Source organism: Pieris rapae, chromosome 4 (assembly GCF_905147795.1).
Source record: "Pieris rapae chromosome 4, ilPieRapa1.1, whole genome shotgun sequence".
Classification (NCBI taxonomy): domain Eukaryota; kingdom Metazoa; phylum Arthropoda; class Insecta; order Lepidoptera; family Pieridae; genus Pieris; species Pieris rapae.
Window position 1 is genome coordinate 3,810,385 of NC_059512.1, and position 19,860 is coordinate 3,830,244.

Genomic DNA, 19,860 nt, shown 5'->3' on the forward strand with positions numbered 1-19,860 from the left:
TTAAACTTTCAAATATACCTTTATTGATTGCATGTATTATTTTAGAGGATCGGTGGAAAGATATTAAATCGAACCGCTTAGAACAATTACAATGATCCACACTAAAACACCTGGTCTAGACTACAGATTTCTGTTTTGTTTTCTGGTTCACTTTTCTTTATAGGCAAGTAAATAATCAGACTTATGTGCCTAACAAACACTGTACTTTCATAGGCATCAGACCTGCTAAGTGTCTCACGCTGATTTCCTTCCGTGTCTATGGGCGGTGGTATCACTTAACATCAGGTGAGCCTCCTGCCCGTTTGCCCCCTGTTCAATAAAAAAAGAACAAAAAACGCGTTAATATTCGTCCACTAGACTAATACTGTTCGATGAAAAGCAAAATAACAGAAAAATGATTTAAATTTTAGACTCTTAAAACTAAAATAATAAATATGTTTTATATTCATAGATCTTTACTAAATATCACTTAATCTGTCAGTCCTTGGAAATAATGTGATTTTGGTGAATATCGCAAAATAATAAACAACGTAGTGTTATTTAAATGTGTACTATCAAAGGAAATATTATATAAAACTATTTTAATAGGGCTAAAAAATATTAATTAAACATTGAGACAACACAAATTAGGGTTTTTATTATATATAAACCATATTTCAGTATTACAGGACTTTATGTATTAAAAATATCTACGCAATGCGTTTCAATAATTATCAATAATTTTTATCATAACGAGTGCGTTAATAACAGTTTGCATTTTATACCATTTTAAACCTTTCAACATTATAATACGTACCATTAAAACGTATATTACCTCCGAATGTATGAAAACAAATAGCAATCCGTTTAATTAAGCACGGCCGATGGCAATTAGCGGACACACTATTATTATTGTTATTTTAAATCGGTTCCCAAATAAATTATATGAATCAATATTATTTCATTCCTTTATAGGTTGATGCATTATACATCGCCGATCACTAATGAGATTGACTTGTGGCTACAGATTCTTTTGGGTACTTATTGTTATTTCTTTCGCGGGGTTATGTGGCCTACGTGAAATGCGAAATTCCTCTATTAGGTTAAACATTTGTATGTTTGAGATCAATGAAGGTAAACATTGGTCGTATTATTATTAGTTTAAGGGCCTGTTTCTGTTCCTTAATGTATGGATAAAGTGCCAAATAGCTATTCAACACATAAATTATTCGAAAGATAAAAGTTCCAAATAAGATACTTCGACGACGTTTAGCGCTATCTGAGAGTCGTGAAACGCAAAAATACTATTTATCCTACCAATAAGTAACAAATAGCTTATGTGGAACTTATCCGAACATTGTGAAACAGGCGCTAAATGTCTTGAACATCGTCAAACGTTTGTGCTTAAATAATTTTAGCGAAATTATATAAATATTTAGTATCTTTGAACTGGATTTAGTTTAAAAATAATAATATCTGTAAGCCTTTAAGCTTATAGTTTTACTCGCGTTAGTTAAGTCTTAGTACAACGCTAAGGAGTATTAGTTTGATAAAACACACATATTCTATAAAAAAGACATAAAATTAACATATTAGATATATTCACAAAAAATTCAGTGATATAAATAAGATACAAAGCAAAACATGACAGCAGAACGTTAGCTAAGTCGAAAATACAACACAAAATATTTTAATCAACACAACGACCAACATATTAGTAGATATTACTTATTTCTATAGAAGAAAGATTAGGACAGACAGAAAAGTTTAGGCTTAGGACAATAATAGTTGTCTTGTATAATTATTCTTATAGGAAGTTTATTAGTGGAATAAAGTTTAATTGTGCGACAAAGAAATCTATTTCGTAATTTTTCCTAATAATTGTAATTGTAAATGTCCTAATAATTGATTTTCATGTTTATAGTTTTCATTCAAATAAAAACAGATATTGTATCATATTGTATAAAAAGAAGATGTTTGTCTCTGGTGATTTGATTTGAAATACGGGAATCGAACCTAGTGCTCACTCTGAATACTAAGCTGAGTAATATATTTTAATGTGCTTACGGTTATTACTAATAGCTTCATTAGGTACGCTTAGATATTTCAAATAAGGCTTTTATATACGCGAACAAAGTCACGGTATTGAATGGTAGCTAATTATATTACATTAAATACTTTAAATTTAATGCTCCGTAAGCTTATTTATAATAAGGACGCAGATGAACATAATAGACTTACACAGAATGCCTAATTAGCAAAGATTAAAGGGGAAAGTTTCAAAATCAAAATTTTACACTGAAAATTACATTAAAGCTGCGCGCTAATTAATAAACAGAATATTCTAGGGTCGAGAGATTTCAAGTATTGTTTGGTCGTATATGCTTTAAATTTCGAAAATGTATATAATATATGAGTTATTTAATAAAATAATTCATATATAATATAAAAATAAAGTGCATTTATTTATAATATATATTTTCGACTTAGGGTCCTTCAAGAGAAGAGCGTACAAATTCTTGAAAGGCCGGCAACCCACTCGCGAGCCCTCTGGTATTGAAAGTGTCCATGGGCGGCGGTATCACTTAACATCAGGTGAGCCTCCTGCCCGTTTGCCCCCTGTTCTATAAAAAAAAATTAACAACGTTTAGTTCGATTAATGAGTGTAGATTTTTGTCTATAATCTATCACATTGAAATAGTAAATTGTTGGCTTATGCAAAGGTTATTTTATTCATAAATAAAAATATTTTAACCAAACTCTCTGATACTATTTAAAGGAATGGATTGAAATATGTCCTATGGCATAACCAAAACAAAACTATATGTTTCAATTTCTAGTGTCCATATTTCAATTGGGAACGGCGGTCATGCATCAAGCGCCCTCACTATTTCATTTAAAGCTATTAAGACGATAGTGAAACTCCATTTTATCATGAAAAACTGTATTCGATCTGCGGTAACACATCAGTGGAAATTTATTACTGTGTTTTGGCGAAGACCTATCGTAATGCAACGCACAGTGGCCGCCAAATAGGTACTTTATGGTAATAAATGGTAGGGACTTTTAATAATCATTTTTTATATATCAATTCATTTAACGTTGCTATGTTTTATATGCCGAAGGAATATCGTCACTCAATAATATTTTATATGTAAGGGTTTAATGGCGGAAGTGTGAGCAAAAAAAAACACCGTACAATATTTAATTTAAATTTTCCTTTATAGGAAACAATTATATTTAGCTTAAAGTGTAAAAGTGATTTAAAGGACCGATTGCACTTTTAATCACAATCGACAGGGCCAACTCTGTCCAAGGTCTCATCACCACAATGCTCCACTGTACTGTGTTCCGTGTTAAACGCAATATCAAAAGTCTAGATGGCCCCGCTCGAGGTATTTGCTCTACTCTGATTGGTTATAATGATATTCGCTAAGGAATGATTCTATTAAGGAATGGTTCTATTAATTTGTAGTTACTTTATTATTGTTATATAGTTCAAGAAAATTCGATTGTAATCATTAATAAAATAGAAATATATAATTATTAATATATTCTAGATGAAACAATTAAATAATAATAACACAAATCAAATCAGATTAACTTCATGCCATTCGTATAATCTTGACGTTTCTCAAGGCAATTTCTGGTGAACCACCACTCTGTCCACCAGCCAACAAAAAGCGTACCAATACCTAAAAGTCGGCAAAGCTCGCTAGCTTAAGTAGTGCAAGTGTCAATGGGCGGCGATATCACTTAGCATTAGGTGAGCCTTTTGCTTGTTTGCCAACAGTCAACGCACTGAGGCTTTGACGAATTTATTCAGCCTCTGTTATCCGTTGCAAATTAAATTAAAAACACCAGATAAAATAGTAAAACCCTCGGGGGAATATAACAAATATGAACTCGCAGTAATATGGCATAACTGTGGTAACGTTAAAATTGTAATAGTCAGTCACGATCAAAATTTCATCTGTGAACTTTGGGTAGGTGCGGCTCACTGAACAAAACTGCTGTGTTCTCGAAATGCTATATTTCAGTATGGCATTAAATACTTTGTAAATTTCGGATCTGGCTTAAAAAAAATCATAAATTCTCATATTTTAGGAGACTTAAGACTCGAATGTGAATCGAGATTATGAAAAACGGCGCTCTATTGAGTGAGACTAAAGTAAGCGATACATTTGTATTGAGGGGTGAAATATAAATATTTATTGTGCAGGTGGTATACCGCTAGAGGATATTGAAGGATAAATTGATTGTGGCGGGTCGGTTTTCCATTTAGATATGGAAATTTCCGGGATTGTGTACGAAAAAAATCTTTGATTTTACCCTTTTTTCTACAAATCATGCTAAGAGCTTTTTGAGGTGTTTCTCGGGGATTTTTATTTAAATTTAACGTTCTTAGATTCTTAGAAATCTTGAGATTGGTTTTTTTTAAATACCTACATATATATTTGGATTTAGTAAAAAAAACTACAGTGCGTGGCTTATGTTTACTATAAAAAATTGATACATAATGTTACACAAAAGCTCAGAGATTTTAAATGTATTAAAATTTTGTTCTCCATATATACGACTTATCATTGATAGCTCAAAATAGTAATATCGTAATAGAAAAAAGATAAAAGATCATTTTTATAAATGAAACATTTTACATTCATTACATAAATTACACCTAAAATATTCAATACGTGTTGAAGACTAATAATTTTAAAAGGCTCGTTATCACGATAACATCCGTGATGATAAATAGATGACAGTCATTAGTTGAACACCTTTGTTGTACTTTCATTCGTTTGTCGGTCGTTTATTTTTTTCACTACATATTTAAATATGCCTCATGGTAGAAATATTATTTATATACCAAATATTATTTGTATCTGTTCCGTGATCATCATGACGCCAGTTTCCTCACCCTGGTTTCCTTAAAAGTACAAGGGAGTGTTAATTGCCCGCATAGATAGAAAGTCCATTTATGCACAGCTGGGGATCGCTGCTCTAGAGTAGAAGTAGACATATTTGTCTCTGGTTAAGAGGAATACTTTTAATGAACAGCTGTCATTGTCCTAAGTATATTTTTTTAGGGCAGGGGTCACCAGGAGGCACACCTGATATTAAGTAATTCGCCCTTGGACACTCTCAATGCCAGAGGCTCACGAGTGCGTTGGCCGCCTTTTAAGAAAGCGAACCAATTCGTTGTTTCTCATAAGGGTTGCCTGGAAGAAATCGCTTGTAAGCGATAAGGCCGCCTTTTGCCTTATATCTTTTGTAACTGTTTATTTTTATTTTTGTTGTGTGTATTTTTGTATAATGCAAAAAAGGATAAATAAATAAATAAATAAGGAACCCAGGTCGAAGTGGTTTGGATATGAAATATATGGATACTTAGTGGTGGTGTGGATGTCGAGGTCATACGGGTGGAACTATAGTGGCGCTAAGTCCTATCCCAAAGTACGTCTTGACATTTAGAAAATGTCACATAAAAAATGAGACACTATACAACAATTTGTTAATTGATAACGACAGAGGTTAACCGAACTTCGAAACAGTTAATTCACCAAATAAAATTGAAATGAATGGACCGAAGTTATTTCTTAATTAGACGACGCCAGAAGTTCTGTATGCCTCCTTAGAGTGTCGAAATGAGAGTTAAACTAAACTTGTTTACCTTTCCACAGAGCTGTTTATATGAAACTTCGCAAATACGTCCCCGCAGAAGTAAAATTAAGCTGAAGTGCCATAGACAAACTTAGACGCTTTGTTCCCGGGAAAATATAAATTTCGTATGCCAATCCATCTGGGAGTAATTTTTCCCGTGGAAACTTCTTCAAACATTCAAGTAACAACGTTTTGTCGTTCGTTTCCTGTTTTCAATTTACATGTATTTTTATATGATTTACTTACTTTACTTATACGTGCAACATTTTAGTCAGTTATAATAATATTATATTAAAAAATATTTCATTGATTATTTGCATTGAATAGGCTTCGAAACAACTGGACGGATCTAAGCACTTCTCTCGCCATTGTTTATTGCGCCATATATATGATGAACATAGGCTTTATAATGTTTGAATAAAGTTTGTAAACTTCAAAAATGTATATTTATGTCAATTAAATATCTATATCGCGTACGCTGCAGTAATTATTATAATCAATAGATAAACAATATTTACTACAGTTTTATAGAAGACATCAATATCTTCATATACATCATATGAGCGTTTTTAAGAGAATTTTTGCCATACAACACCGCTATGTGGAATCAGCTGCCCACTGAAGTATCGGTATCGGTATCGGTATGTGGACTGTTTCCGCACTTAGACGCTAAATAGGTCAGTTGTACGTAAAGTCCTGGCTAATTAAGCCTGCCTGACTTCTTCCAAAAGCACAGAAGCTTCCTGGGCACTTCGCAGGCTTCACTGAGCGAACTCACTGTTCCGAGGATTTCTGTACGTTTAGCCACAGCCTTGCATTCCAGGACTACGTGGGTGACTGATTCCTCTGCAATGAAACAGTGTCTGCACATGGGGCGGTCAAAGGAGATAATGGCCCGTGATGGTACTTATCATTGTTCTAAGATTAGTTCTGTTTAGGTTTAGAAGTTGCTTTGTCATTTTTGGGTTAGCTGCTGGCAGAAACATTTTTATTGTTCACCTTATCCGATGTTTTGTTACTTATTCTGCTATTCACAGCGGAGAGGAATACATCAATAAGAGGATAATCAACATGGGTCCAGCCGATCTTGAGTTATAAGTGGTGTAACTAACACGACTTTGTTTTATATATTTGGATTTAATCAATTCAGCTGTGCGAAGCCTGACAATAAACGTCACTGTTACAATAATGACTAATAATAAAATAATTCTCACTCATACTTATTGAGGATTCTTAGGGCCTGTTTCACAATGTCCGGATAAGTTGCAAATAAGCTATTTGTTACTTATTGGTATGATAAATAGTATTTTTGCGTTTCACGACTGTCAGATAGCGCTATACGTCATGAAATTCGAAGTATCTTATTTGGAACTTTTATCTTTCGAATAATTTATGTGTTGCATAGCTATTTGGCACTTTATCCATACATTGTGAAACAGGCCCTTACACTATTTGCATGTGAATATCGTTAGTAAATATTAATTAAACTTTGATCTCTTATTAAAGTTGCGCTCAAAAAGTCTTCTATCAGGTTATATTGAAAGCGAGGTAGAAATTTAGCAAGTTGATGAATATCTTATGCTATTGTCTCTCACAAAGTGATAGATTGGGACTTTCCGATGAACCTTTCAGAATCATTTTCCATTCAAATACTGCTTTGCACTTACTTTAGATGGATTACGAATCTTGCTCTACTGTTTATAGATATATTTTTATATGATAATAATATGTATTAAGTTTGAATATGATTAATGATGTGTATTGTGGATTTAATTTCACGTATGAAGAAACTATATATTTTAAAGAAGCGATAGCACTGAGGCATTTACCATGTAATGATACCATGATACCATATTTATCACATCGGTAGTTTTAAACGGAAAATTACTTTTTATGATTAATCTTAATATATATATTTCTTGTGTGCGTGTGTATGTGACTGAACTCCTCCTAAACGACTGGACCAATTTTGATGAAATTTTTTGTGTGTGTTCGTGGAGATTCGAGAATGGTTTAGATTCACAATTTTGTCCGCTGGACAATGTTTTTTTTTAATTAATTAGTAGTTGTTGATTTTGAAATGTTTTACATTGGATCCGACAGACGGCGCTACCATCGCACTGTCAAATTTTAAATAATATTCGAATTTTAATTTTAGTCTGTCCCGACAGTTAGCGCTGCGATCAAATTAAAAAAAAGTTTTGTTATCATTGTGTTATTGTAGATCATGAGCTGGATCGATAGATATTGTCATAACATTTGAATAATAATTTTTATCCAAATGGTCCAGAATGTTTTAGCTTATTAAAAAAGTTTGAAATTTTCAAATTAAAGACGTATAGACAGGACGACGTCTGTCGGATCCGCTAGTTTACTATAATTTTCCAAACATTATTTGCAATTTCTTATTCGCATTAGTTAATTGATGAAAAGTGTAGACGTACTCCTTAAGAATTTCAATGTCATTAATGTATTATGTCTTCATAGAATTGAAATAAAACAATATTGCGGTTTTGCAAAATATATTTTTTATTATTTCAAATAAAAGATCTTTTAAAATTGAAATAGAAAGTTCGCCTATCAATTTAAGAGTACATAATAAAAACCATTAGGGATGAGCGAGTGTAAGAGTTTATATAAATATTTCCCCTCGTCCTTTCATATTCAAACGAATAATATTACATGTAAGCCCAGATCAGTGTAACCCTTCACGCTCGTTGATTACATTATGGCTTTTATTCTGTGGCATTTACATGTTTTATAAAGTATAATTTACATGTATGTGGGGGGGGAGCTTAAACTTTTGCCTGACTTTTTTGAGTTCCATCGGTGCACAGCAAGGAATCGAACCTGCGACCCCAAAATGAGATTCAGATATGGAAACCAATACTGCCGTTTCGCTTATTGGAATGTAAAGAACATAGTTAAATGAAATTAGTTTGCTGTTTACTCCACAAAAACTATAAGAACTATATTCGTAGAATTAAGAAAATAAATTTTAACACATAATTAGTATTATGAAATAACTATATAACACATAAAATGTCTTTCTTTAATAAAATTTACTGAGTATAAGCCATCCTCGCATTTCCAGTATCAATATGGTTTCCCATACATTATGTTGCATTCCCCCAAAAATAAATCATTCGTTAGAACGTCGAGGGTGTGAGCACGACATTTCTACTCGATAATCCCTTTGCCGCATTTCAGAGCTTAGATTTCATTACGCAAAAGATTTAGTCACAAGAGATCGTTCATACACTTACAAGATGAGGAGGAAATATTTGTTTATTTATATATTTAGTGTCGCCTTATAACATCAATGTCTTATACCAATATTCACACAAAACTAAATAAATATTAACAAAAATAACCTTTCTGACCAATCAAATAAATCAAATAAAACTAGCCTAGCTCCTCTAGCAAAACCTACACATATATAGTCTTGACGAATTGAATTGCTTGAAAACAGCCATTTTTATTTCGACAATTCCTAGAATAATTCGGTAATTTACAAACCATGCTTTCATATTCACAACAATTTCATTCTACATCTTACTACTTAAAAAACAGGATTTCTCCTAAAATATTTTTTTTAAAATGTCTCTCCGTGCGAAGAAGGCCACTAGTAGTAATAAAGGTAGTATATATACGTTTGATTATACAATATTCAGGAATATTTCAATATTAATATTAATTTATTTAATATTACAGTTCCTAAGAATATATATTAACATTTCACGAAACGTATAACATTGATTAAAAAATAAGAAAGGTCACATTGCTTTCTTTGTGACCTACCTTATCATATCGTTATTATACCCTATTCGAGTTTTACCAATGTTATGGATAAATAATATAATATATAAAAATTGTATTAATAGATATTAGTTCACAACAGCATAGTTATATCAGTGAAAATTTTTATTCATTTTATACAGAAATACATAGATTATTCTTACAGACTATGCAAATACGATAATGTCGAGAAACATTTAATAAAAGATAATAAAGTACATTTATAAAATTAAACAGAGAATATACACAATATCGCTACTGTGAATTCACTCTGCGAGCATACAAATATGTCGATAGTGTTGGAGACAGCATTCAGTAAGCGCAACGTCCTGGATAACGGGGATCTGTGTAACAGATCAGATCAGATGGCTCTTGCCATTTGTGTCGCAAATAACCTAGGCCTTCGCCATCGCACAAGTCCCATAGGTGCTAAGAAACCAACTTCTTGGAGAACACTTGGGTTGCACACAACACCCCTCCTTTCAGTACGTAGTAGGCCAACTGCAAGTCCCGTCCAGTTTCCAATTTATTGTACCCTACCATCCCTAAGACGAATAATGTTGGGTACATTAACACGAAGTACCTCAGGATTTCTAGCATTGACCATTTGCGAAGCACTGGTAATCTGACTTGCTATTGACGTAGTTTGGTTACTAACTGTCAAATCGCCAGCCACTTCGCTTACCAACGCCGGTTTCCTGGCCTCTTCTTTATTGAGATGTGTGTGGTTAACGGTCTTGCTACACTTTTTTATATTATTAGAAATAACTTCGGCATATGCTAACTTATCTTCTTTTTGTTTTGTATTTATACCAAAACCTTTGGAAGCACAAAACGCACAGGTACATTCACGCTCATGATGTGATACTGCGATGTTCTGCACATTTTTTTCTTGAAGCTCGAGATAATGTATTTTGAGTTCCTTTAAGTCCGTTTGTGTGGTTAAACATACTTCCTGCATATGCGTAAGTGCCTTTGCTTAGTTATCCAATTGTTTCACAACTAAAATCTCGGAACTCCGATATTAAAATAAAATCGTATTCTGGTCTCTCAAACGTCTTCTACTTTTGGTCGGGCCTCACTTTTTTTGTTTATGGTTTTTGAGTCCGAAGATATTTGAATCGGAGAAGTATCCTCATTTTTTTCACCACAACCTAAGCGACTACTAATCCCTATTCTAAGCAACCCTCGAGACCTACTAAGTTACCTTTGTTTACAATGTATTGGATGAAGATTATCTTAACGTTTGCGATGTGAAACCGTAAGTCGCAAATCAAAAAGCACTTTGTTTCCAGTCTGGGACGAACCACATGTAGTAATAAACCCCAGGAGAGGCCGTAAACATAATATTAGTATTCAGGTGACGTTGGGGGAGACGCATTAACCTTTAAAAAGGGGTCAATGCGTAAAACTTGTATCCCCTGATATCTTATTCTAGCCAACTATTTGTTTGAGGGTTCCGTTGGCGACAGGTACCAACGAGGAATATTGATTGGCTGGAGATTAATTCGGTTTTCATTAGTTTCAAGTAACTAGTTGAGGTCATTTACCTTAGGGTTGACGTTTAATTACAACTGATAGATTAACGTTAACTTTGTATATTATGTATACTCTTTTAGAAACAATTATTTATGTTAGAGTAAATTAATTACATGGTTATATTTATGTTAGAGGTTTATGCAGATTCATTTTGCGAAAGTGTCTGGTAGAGTATTTTGCATATACCTTAAGCTTTCTTATCTTAACAATTCAACATTTCATATATTTATTTTTATGAATCACGTGACATATCGTGTCAAATGCTATCATGATTCAAAGATTTATCGATCATAATATAATGTCATCATATAATCATATAATATCATGTCTTTATCTTCAAATAATTTAATAACTACTTTTTAATTAATATTACCAAAATTAAGAATAAAGTTAACTAGCTCATATGTTTAACGAAAGTTTTTTTAATTACCAAAAGACATTATTTAAATGTGTACAACGTAATGATTTCAAAACCTATGTCCGTTTATTCCATTATTTAGGACTAAACATTATTTTCATTGCAAAAGTAGTCTACCAATAAACAATTAAAAACTTTCCAACTTCAAACTAAGGGGTTTCAAATCAACCAACTGTTCGCAAAATACTTTAAACGAAAATCTAGTGGTTTCCGTTGAGCATTTTACGAGAACTTCCAACGCGAGTGACTCTGTCAGGTGAATAATAAATGTTTAAGAAGTCAGCGTCCTTTTATTTGTTACTTGCTCTAAACATATTTTACAAAGTTTATTTCTACAATTACATATGGGTACTACAGTTTATTTTTATGACCAATGTAGACGTCTGGGGAATATATGGTTCTATTTAATTGATTAGTACTTGCCTTTTGTAAGTACCAATCCCATATATATTTAATTGTCTTAGATTATACGCCAAACTAAAAAGTTTCAATATAAACTTTGTTAAAATTATTATTCAAGCCATTGAAGGACACAGATCTTTTATATGTTTGATGTGAAACATCTATAGCCGCAAGTAAAACCGATTTCTGGCATGGCGACGCATGCCGTGGCGACGCGTCGCCACGCTATATTATATACAGTCTAAATGCAGTAGTAAATTTCATATTAAAAATAATGTTTATTCAACAAATAGTCATCGTTATCTGGAAAAAAAATCGTTATATTTTATTTTATCATTATGATAATATACATATTTAGTTCCTATCACAGTCTGTTCTTTTCTGCATATTACTTTTACAAAATAATGTCGATGTTTCACATCAGCCAGGCGTCCAGTGACGGCTCACATTTTTTTTATTTATTTTGTCACATACAATGATAATAACTGAAATCTAACTAAATATTTCACATATACTAAGCAACGACAGTACATACATAAACACATGTAATAAAACTCCTCATTTGCTAACGATACATTGTCACAGCTCGAAGCACAAAAGCTGACGTTCCTTTTACGATATGCCCTGACAATTGCGATTCAAGAGCCTGTAAAGTTATATCGGTTACAGTTACTGCTATTGTTTCGATTTATAACCCAATTGCGAATGATGCTAAGACATGCTGTATTAATGTATTATCGCGAATAGTATATATCTTTGACTGTGGAAAATGTATTTTGTAGTTTAATTTAGTAAGGAAATATCGTTGCTTTAAGCAACTAGCTTTGGTATATTCGTCTGTTATATTTAGAAAGATAAATTGGTACTTAGAATATAAAATAGTAAATCCATACATTTCTTTGACTATTTTGTTACTTTTTTAATTAATAAATTATCACCTTGCGTATGTTCATCTTAATATATATATTTCTTGTGTGCGTGTGTATGTGACTGAACTCCTCCTAAACGACTGGACCGATTTAGACGAAATTTTTTTGTGTGTGTTCAAGGGGATCTGGGAATGGTTTAGATTCACAATTTTGTCCGCTGGACAATGTTTTTTAATTAATTTTCAATTTATTAGTTGTTGTTGATTTTGGAATGTTTTACATTGGATCCGACAGACGGCGCTACCATCGCAGTGTCAAATTTTAAATAATATTCGAATTTTAATTTTAGTCTGTCCCGAAATTTAAAAAAAGTTTTGTTATCATTGTGTTATATCGTGTGTGACCATGTGCTGGATCGTTAGATATTGTCATAACATTTGAATAATAATTTTCATCAAAATGGCTTATTAAAAATTGAAATTTTGAAATTAAAGACGTGTAGACAGGACAACGTCTGTCGGATCCGCTAGAAGTACTATAAAGTTGTAAGGACCTTTCATTATTGCATTTCATAGATTCATATTTTTAGAAACATATCTAATTGAACTCGAAATATGTTTCTAAGAACCAGTTATCAGATACTCATAAATAGTTTAATTTTTAATTTAAAAATATATATATTTATAAATAGTTTAGTTTTTAATTTTCAAAATTTAATAATAATATGTATTTCCATATGGAACAAATCCAGTTTTCTTAGCGGGGGATTTATGAAGAAATCCATCGTAATACAACCCAGCAAGAGGTCGAAATTCGGAACTTAATTTATTATCTCCCGAGTAGTTAGTACTCCATCTTTCTTGATTTAAGTGATTAACCGGGCGTCTATAATAAGAATCAGTACTTGGTTTCCTATCATTATTATAGTAGTAATAAGTGTCTCTAGTAAAATCGCGTTTAGAGTAATTTATATTATTAGTCCATACTTCACCAGCTCTGCCCTCAACTTGTAATTCCGTGGTAAGCACATTAGAATTAAAGTTTGGCCACTTATTGTCTATTGAAGGAAGCCTGTAGGAATCATTAATAGGAGGAATAGGAGATTCAGTAATTGATAATGAAGCTATCATATCATTATTATAAATTGCATTTGGATACGGTCCGTGCGGCTTTGTCGTATTTGTAGAATTAGTAGGTTCCACTTCTGAAATGGTTGTGGCTTCAGTTGTAGTCATATTATCATTATCTTTTCCCACATTTGGTTCAGTTACAGTATCGTTAACAATATTCTGTCTAAATGTATCCTCTTCTTTTACGTCATTATTAAGTAATTCCACATTACTTTTAATCGCAACGTTAGAATTACTTTTATCTTTAGAATTATCTGTTGAGTTGCAGTGTTGGATGAGTTTTTCTGGAGGAACAAATTGAAAAGAACCACCTTCATCGAAGTTTTCATTAGGATTTTCCTGAATGTGGACACTTTGCTGTTGGTTGACCGGAAGGACAACTACTGGTGACAGAACTAAAGGCGATATTTGTAAAGCAAAGTTTTGACCCATTTTATACCCCTGAAGAAAGCCCATCAGTGGAAGCAATTGCCGCTTTTTTCGGGTGGCTGGTGCACCATCAGCAAAAACTAAAACATAAATTAATACCATTCTAGTTTTGATCCTATTTAATACTTACTACTGAGTTACTATTGATAATTTATAAAATAATGTTACATAATTGTATATTAAGAAATCACTAACAGCATACAAGTCTGTACAACCCTTTACATAGCCAGCCAATAAAACTATACTGAATAATAATTTTCATTATTTTGTGAAATATAAAAATCCAAGGATGTTTTATTAAAAAAGTTTTAAACAATTCTTACCAAATGAAAAAATCCAAGCTAACGAAGTAACTAATAACAAACACCAACCCACATGCATTTTGAGTTCTCAAATGATGCTTCCTATAACAATACCTTATTATCGTTTTGTTATGGATGGCTATATGCACGAGTGGAACAAAATTCAAACTTTAAAAATATATATTTTTACTAGCTGACCCGGCAAACGTTGTTTTGCCATGTTTTCGTGCCAAAAAATTAAAGTTTATAATTAACAAAAAAAACATAAGGGATGATTATAGAGGGGTGAAAATTTAGCGTTGCATGTATTTTTGTATGGTGTATCGTAAAAAAATAATAACGAAAAATTTTGTCTAAAAAATAAATAAAAAATTTAGGAGTGGACCACTTAACATTTAGGGGGATGAAAAATAGATGTTCTTCGATTCTCAGACCTACCCAATATGCACACAAAATTTCATGAAAATCGGTCGAGCCGTTTCGGAGTAGTTCCGTTACTAACACCGTGACACAAGAATTTTATATATAAGATGACAACTTGTGTATCCAGCTTTATTGACGTATTTCCAAAGTAATTCAACTTACGGTTCTTCAAACGCTTTTCAATTGTAACTTTTACTTCCATAAATTCTTAACAGACCGGCAATCCACTTGCACTCATTACGGCAGTGTGAGTACTTATGGGCACATTGGGTATGGCGGTATTACTAAACATCAGATGAGCTTCCAATCCAAGTCATCCAATGGTATAAAAAAATTGTGTTTCATCGTGGAGGTCGTACTTCCCTAAAACGGCTGGACAGACTCTTATCGTTCTTATAAGAATAAGTACATTAATTTGCCACCGCACGAATATAAATGTATCATTAATGGTTCAATGTTGCATATGTTTTAGTATTTTTATTACAAAATAACTGATTTCTCATTGACAAGGTGAGTACAGTGAAACGTTACGTTTTAATGCGGGCATTGGGCTCGTAATCTTCTTTCACGCCGATTTTCACTTTTATATACATATTTGAATATCCATCTTAATTCCTAAAAAAAATAGTTATTTAATAATAGGACGACCTTAATATTACCGTATATTAATAAATAGTAAATTGCAGAATAGGTATCAAAATCACAAAATTTTATTTTTATTCAGTTTACATGAAATAAATCTATCTAAATTCCACAAATAAATGTTATAATAACGAATATTACGCATACATATAAAATTGAAAGTTGACCTACTTTTGGTTAGTAATTGTCACCGCTCAGCGTATAGATTTAAACTATAGCAAACTTAATATAATTCCTGACATCGAACGATATTACTTTGTAAGCGGTGTTCAAGTGAGATAGTAATAAACTTCAGACAGATCAAGTTGAGTCAAATTGGACAACGGTACAAAGCGAGTACTTGCCTTCGTAATATCGTTGGAGGTGTGAACTGGGAATATTAAAATCGTATTCTATGTTGCTAGGATTGCAATTGTATTTTTTATTGAGGTCGTAAAATTTTAATAGTACGTTTCTAACATTCGCAGAGATTTATTCCCTTGGAGATGGTTAACTCCAAAAAGACTCTCGTGAACTTAAATTGAGAAAAGGCCATAAATTAATAAAAATAAATGTAAATGAGAATTGTGAACTCAATGTTAACATTAACCCTTTCAAAACTGGCGTGCACAATTGTAGACATAAGATATAATTAAAAAAATAAATATTAAACTCTTAAGCTTTCTGGTTGAAAACTGTTGTATTCATTTGTTCACTTATAAACTACACTATTTAGTACTAGTAACCCCATCTGTTAGCATATTCTAGCGCTTTTTGACAAGTTGCGACCAGTGCCCGTTCGTGATTTGAACTGTACAGGTAAGCTATTTATTTTATTTTTTTTAAATAAAAATTAGTGCAAGAAATCATCTGGAAAAAATATAAATGGATATCTAATATTATTAGGGTCATGTGTAACGTAATGTTTGTGTATTTTTTATCACCTTATATTAGTAATCTCGATTTTTATATTTGTGCTCAATTGTTCCCATCAGGACTCAACTGAGATTATCTCATTGTTAACGGTTTCTTACGAAAATATGTTTTGTTTTTATTTTTAACGTCTTGCTAATCATATAAATAAGAACAATGTATAAAATTAATTATGATATTGTTTAGGTATATTTTCAGATTCAAAAACACGAATATGTTCTCACCGGAGGCGTTACAAGCATTAGAAGAAGGAGATTTTTCTGACTTGTTGTTATCATCTGATGACGAAGATTATTCTTATGGAGATTCAATTCGTACAGCACCCTTAGCTGCTAGAGTTGGAGCAGATGTCATTCACCAAAATCAAAGGGAGTTATTTCCACCTGAATCTGATGACAATGAAGGACCTAGCAAATTTTATAAGATTACATTTAGCCACAGGAATATTTAGTTACCCTTGTTTGATAATGTACTGGGAGACAAACATTAGCATTCCCTCACAGCTAATATGACAAGGGACCGTTTTTTTTGAATTACGAAATAATTTACATCTTGTTGACAACACGAAAATTCCGGCTGATTGCAAAGATGTATTTCATAAAGTGAGATCCATTTATGATGCTGTTCGGAATCGATGCTTAGAGTTACCACTTGAACGAGAACTTTGTGTTGATGAAAAGATGGTTCCTTTCACCGGAAAACATGTAGCCAAACAATATATAAAAGGAAAACCTTGTCCATGGGGTCTCAAAATCTTTTTTTTATGTGGTAAACATGGCCAAGCTTATGATTTTATTCTTTACCAGACCTCCTCTCCAGAACTTGACAGTAATATTGCAAAAAATATTGGCTATGGTGCTTCGATAGTTGTACATCTCGCAAAGAGAATCGGAGAGAGCCAGGGTCATGAGCTTTACTTTGATAATTATTTTTCATCATACCATTTACTACAAATCCTATTAGGCACACCAAACGACTTATTAGGCACACCAAAAAAGCAACGACTTACTTTGCTTTACTTTCGGCGTCGTTTGGCTGACAGTTTGGTGCTACAAGATAAATTTTCTATCGCCAAAAGAGATCGACCATCTAGCAGTAGTTCAACGATGCAAATTATACCAAGAAGGCCAGGAGAGATTCGCCCTGCAGCTGAAATTACTACGGACAGTGTTGGGCATCTCCCTACACATGACGATGGAACTGGGACTAGGTGTAAAATGGTGGGATGCAAAGGAAAATCCCGTGTCAAATGCATAAAGTGTAAAGTACATCTATGCCTAACTAAAGACAAGAATTGCTTCTTGGCCTTCCACACTAGATAAAAATATTTTTTTCCTAATTATTGTTCATGTGCCAATGACTGATTATGCCAAAAAAATAATAAATGTTTATTTTTCTTTTATAGAAAGAATTAAACTATTTTAATTCATTTATAATTTGTAATAAAAATGTTTCTAAATTAATATTATTTAATTTCAGAACAACTTCGCATACCTTATTCTTATTACTATGTAGGACGAGAGTCCACATTTGTGCACATTAAGAAAAAAATGATTTTCCCGTAAAGTTTAAGGCTAATATTTTTTTATTTATTTTTTTAATAGTGTCCTGATTATACTTTATACACATGGAATTTACCAAATCCATCGGATGAAAAAAAATAATTCAGGTCTGAAAGGGTTAAGTACAATCTATGTAGCCTTTTTTAGAACCGTATCTACCGGTCATGATAATTACAACTTCTAAACTAGCAAGAATTTGATTTGTCGTTATTCTTAATTCACAACGATTCGAATTTATAATCAAACAATTATGCGGTATAATGTAGCAATACATACAACTGTCAACTGTAAACCGACAGTAGTATTAAAATCTTCTAAAAATATGTACTAGACTCAAACGATTCATGTTAAGAAATATCATACAGCATAATACTTACGCAAATAAAAGAATGTTTTGTTCCAAATTGTCACTCGTTTTCCCGTAGGAGTTGCATTATTTTTTGGGAAATATACCCCGTGGATACGAAATAAAGAGAATCTTTCATCTGTGGAATCGTAATAATGGATTCTTTTCACCTGTCATCTATCCCCGCTTCAATTCTAATATCCTTTCTGTTGTTTATCTCGATCTATTGTGTTTGAAGATACAACATCTTTTGAGAATTTATTCGCAATAATCTCGAGAGAGTATTGACTAGCTGTATCTGATGGATTCGTATTTTTGATATAATATATATGTCGCAGCCAAATAGCTTAATTAGTCGTTCAATTAACAGCCTAGCCTTTTAACTAAACGGCGCCGTTTAACTAGTGTCCTGAAAGATATTCAGCCGTAGCATTGGTTTAACATTTAATAAACTGGCTGGGTAATACTTCCATTTATACGATAGGGTATTTACTTGTCAGAATGAAAAAAGATAAAACAAATGACATAAAAATATTTCTTTTAAAATAAAATCGCTTGAGTTAAATTTACATTATTATTGTCACTACGCTCTTGTTGTTTTTCATGAAACTTTGAAAGCATCGTACTAAATCCAGGAGGGACTCAAACTGCTATCATATAGCTATTATTGTCAATAAATAGCATTCAAGTACTGCCAATTTACCAATAATAATTCCTCAGTATACGTATTTTAGAATGAAGATTTATAATATAATTTTCCTTCGTTCAGGATTCTTAAAGTTTCTCTACAACTGAGTCTTGAGAAATTTCTTTCTTGAGAAAATTTTGCATTTTATCATAACTTTATTTTAAAATAAGGTAGAACCAAAATTTAAAGTACAAAAACTTATTTGACCTAACTGACTCATGTATTTATCGATTTAATGTTTTGCCGCTACAAATTAGCTACTTATATGTAACATATAACAAGTCTTCATAAACTTAATATTTAAAGTTTTGCTAATGTGATACTTTTACAATAAACGTAAAAATAAAACTATTTTTATATATTTCAGTTTTTGTGAAATACATATTTTTATAAAGCTAGTCTAGTCAAAGACACTTAATCAACCCATTCAATGCTGTTCAAGCCTTTTCTGCAATCATACAGCAGTTATTAAAGTCCATTTTTTATTCCAATTTCTTTCGATTCGCCATGAACCGTGAAAGTCGCAATCTCACTTCGCCATTACTCCACCTTTTGTAGACTACGAATTTACATAAAGAGCCTTGCTCGGTCCTTTGGGTCCTTTCCGGGTCTACTATTTTGAATTCGAATTTGGAATACTTTTGTGTTTTTTTTTCATTCAACAATCACTGAAAGAAGTTTGTATAACTATACTATGTATAAATATACTATATATAACTATTTATGAAAATGGAATTCCATTTTCAATCTGTTATGATAT

The 19,860-nt window shown here is 32.2% G+C and overlaps 1 protein-coding gene across 1 annotated transcript; it reads right to left on the minus strand.

Moving 5' to 3' along the window:
- Nucleotides 1-13,379: 13,379 nt before the first annotated feature.
- On the minus strand, nt 13,380-14,606 carry LOC111003431. Its single transcript, XM_022273943.2, has 2 exons — nt 14,549-14,606; nt 13,380-14,305 (listed from the first exon to the last, which is right to left on the minus strand). The coding sequence occupies exons 1-2, from the start codon at nt 14,604-14,606 to the stop codon at nt 13,380-13,382; spliced, it is 984 nt and encodes a 327-aa protein (XP_022129635.2).
- Nucleotides 14,607-19,860: the final 5,254 nt, after the last annotated feature.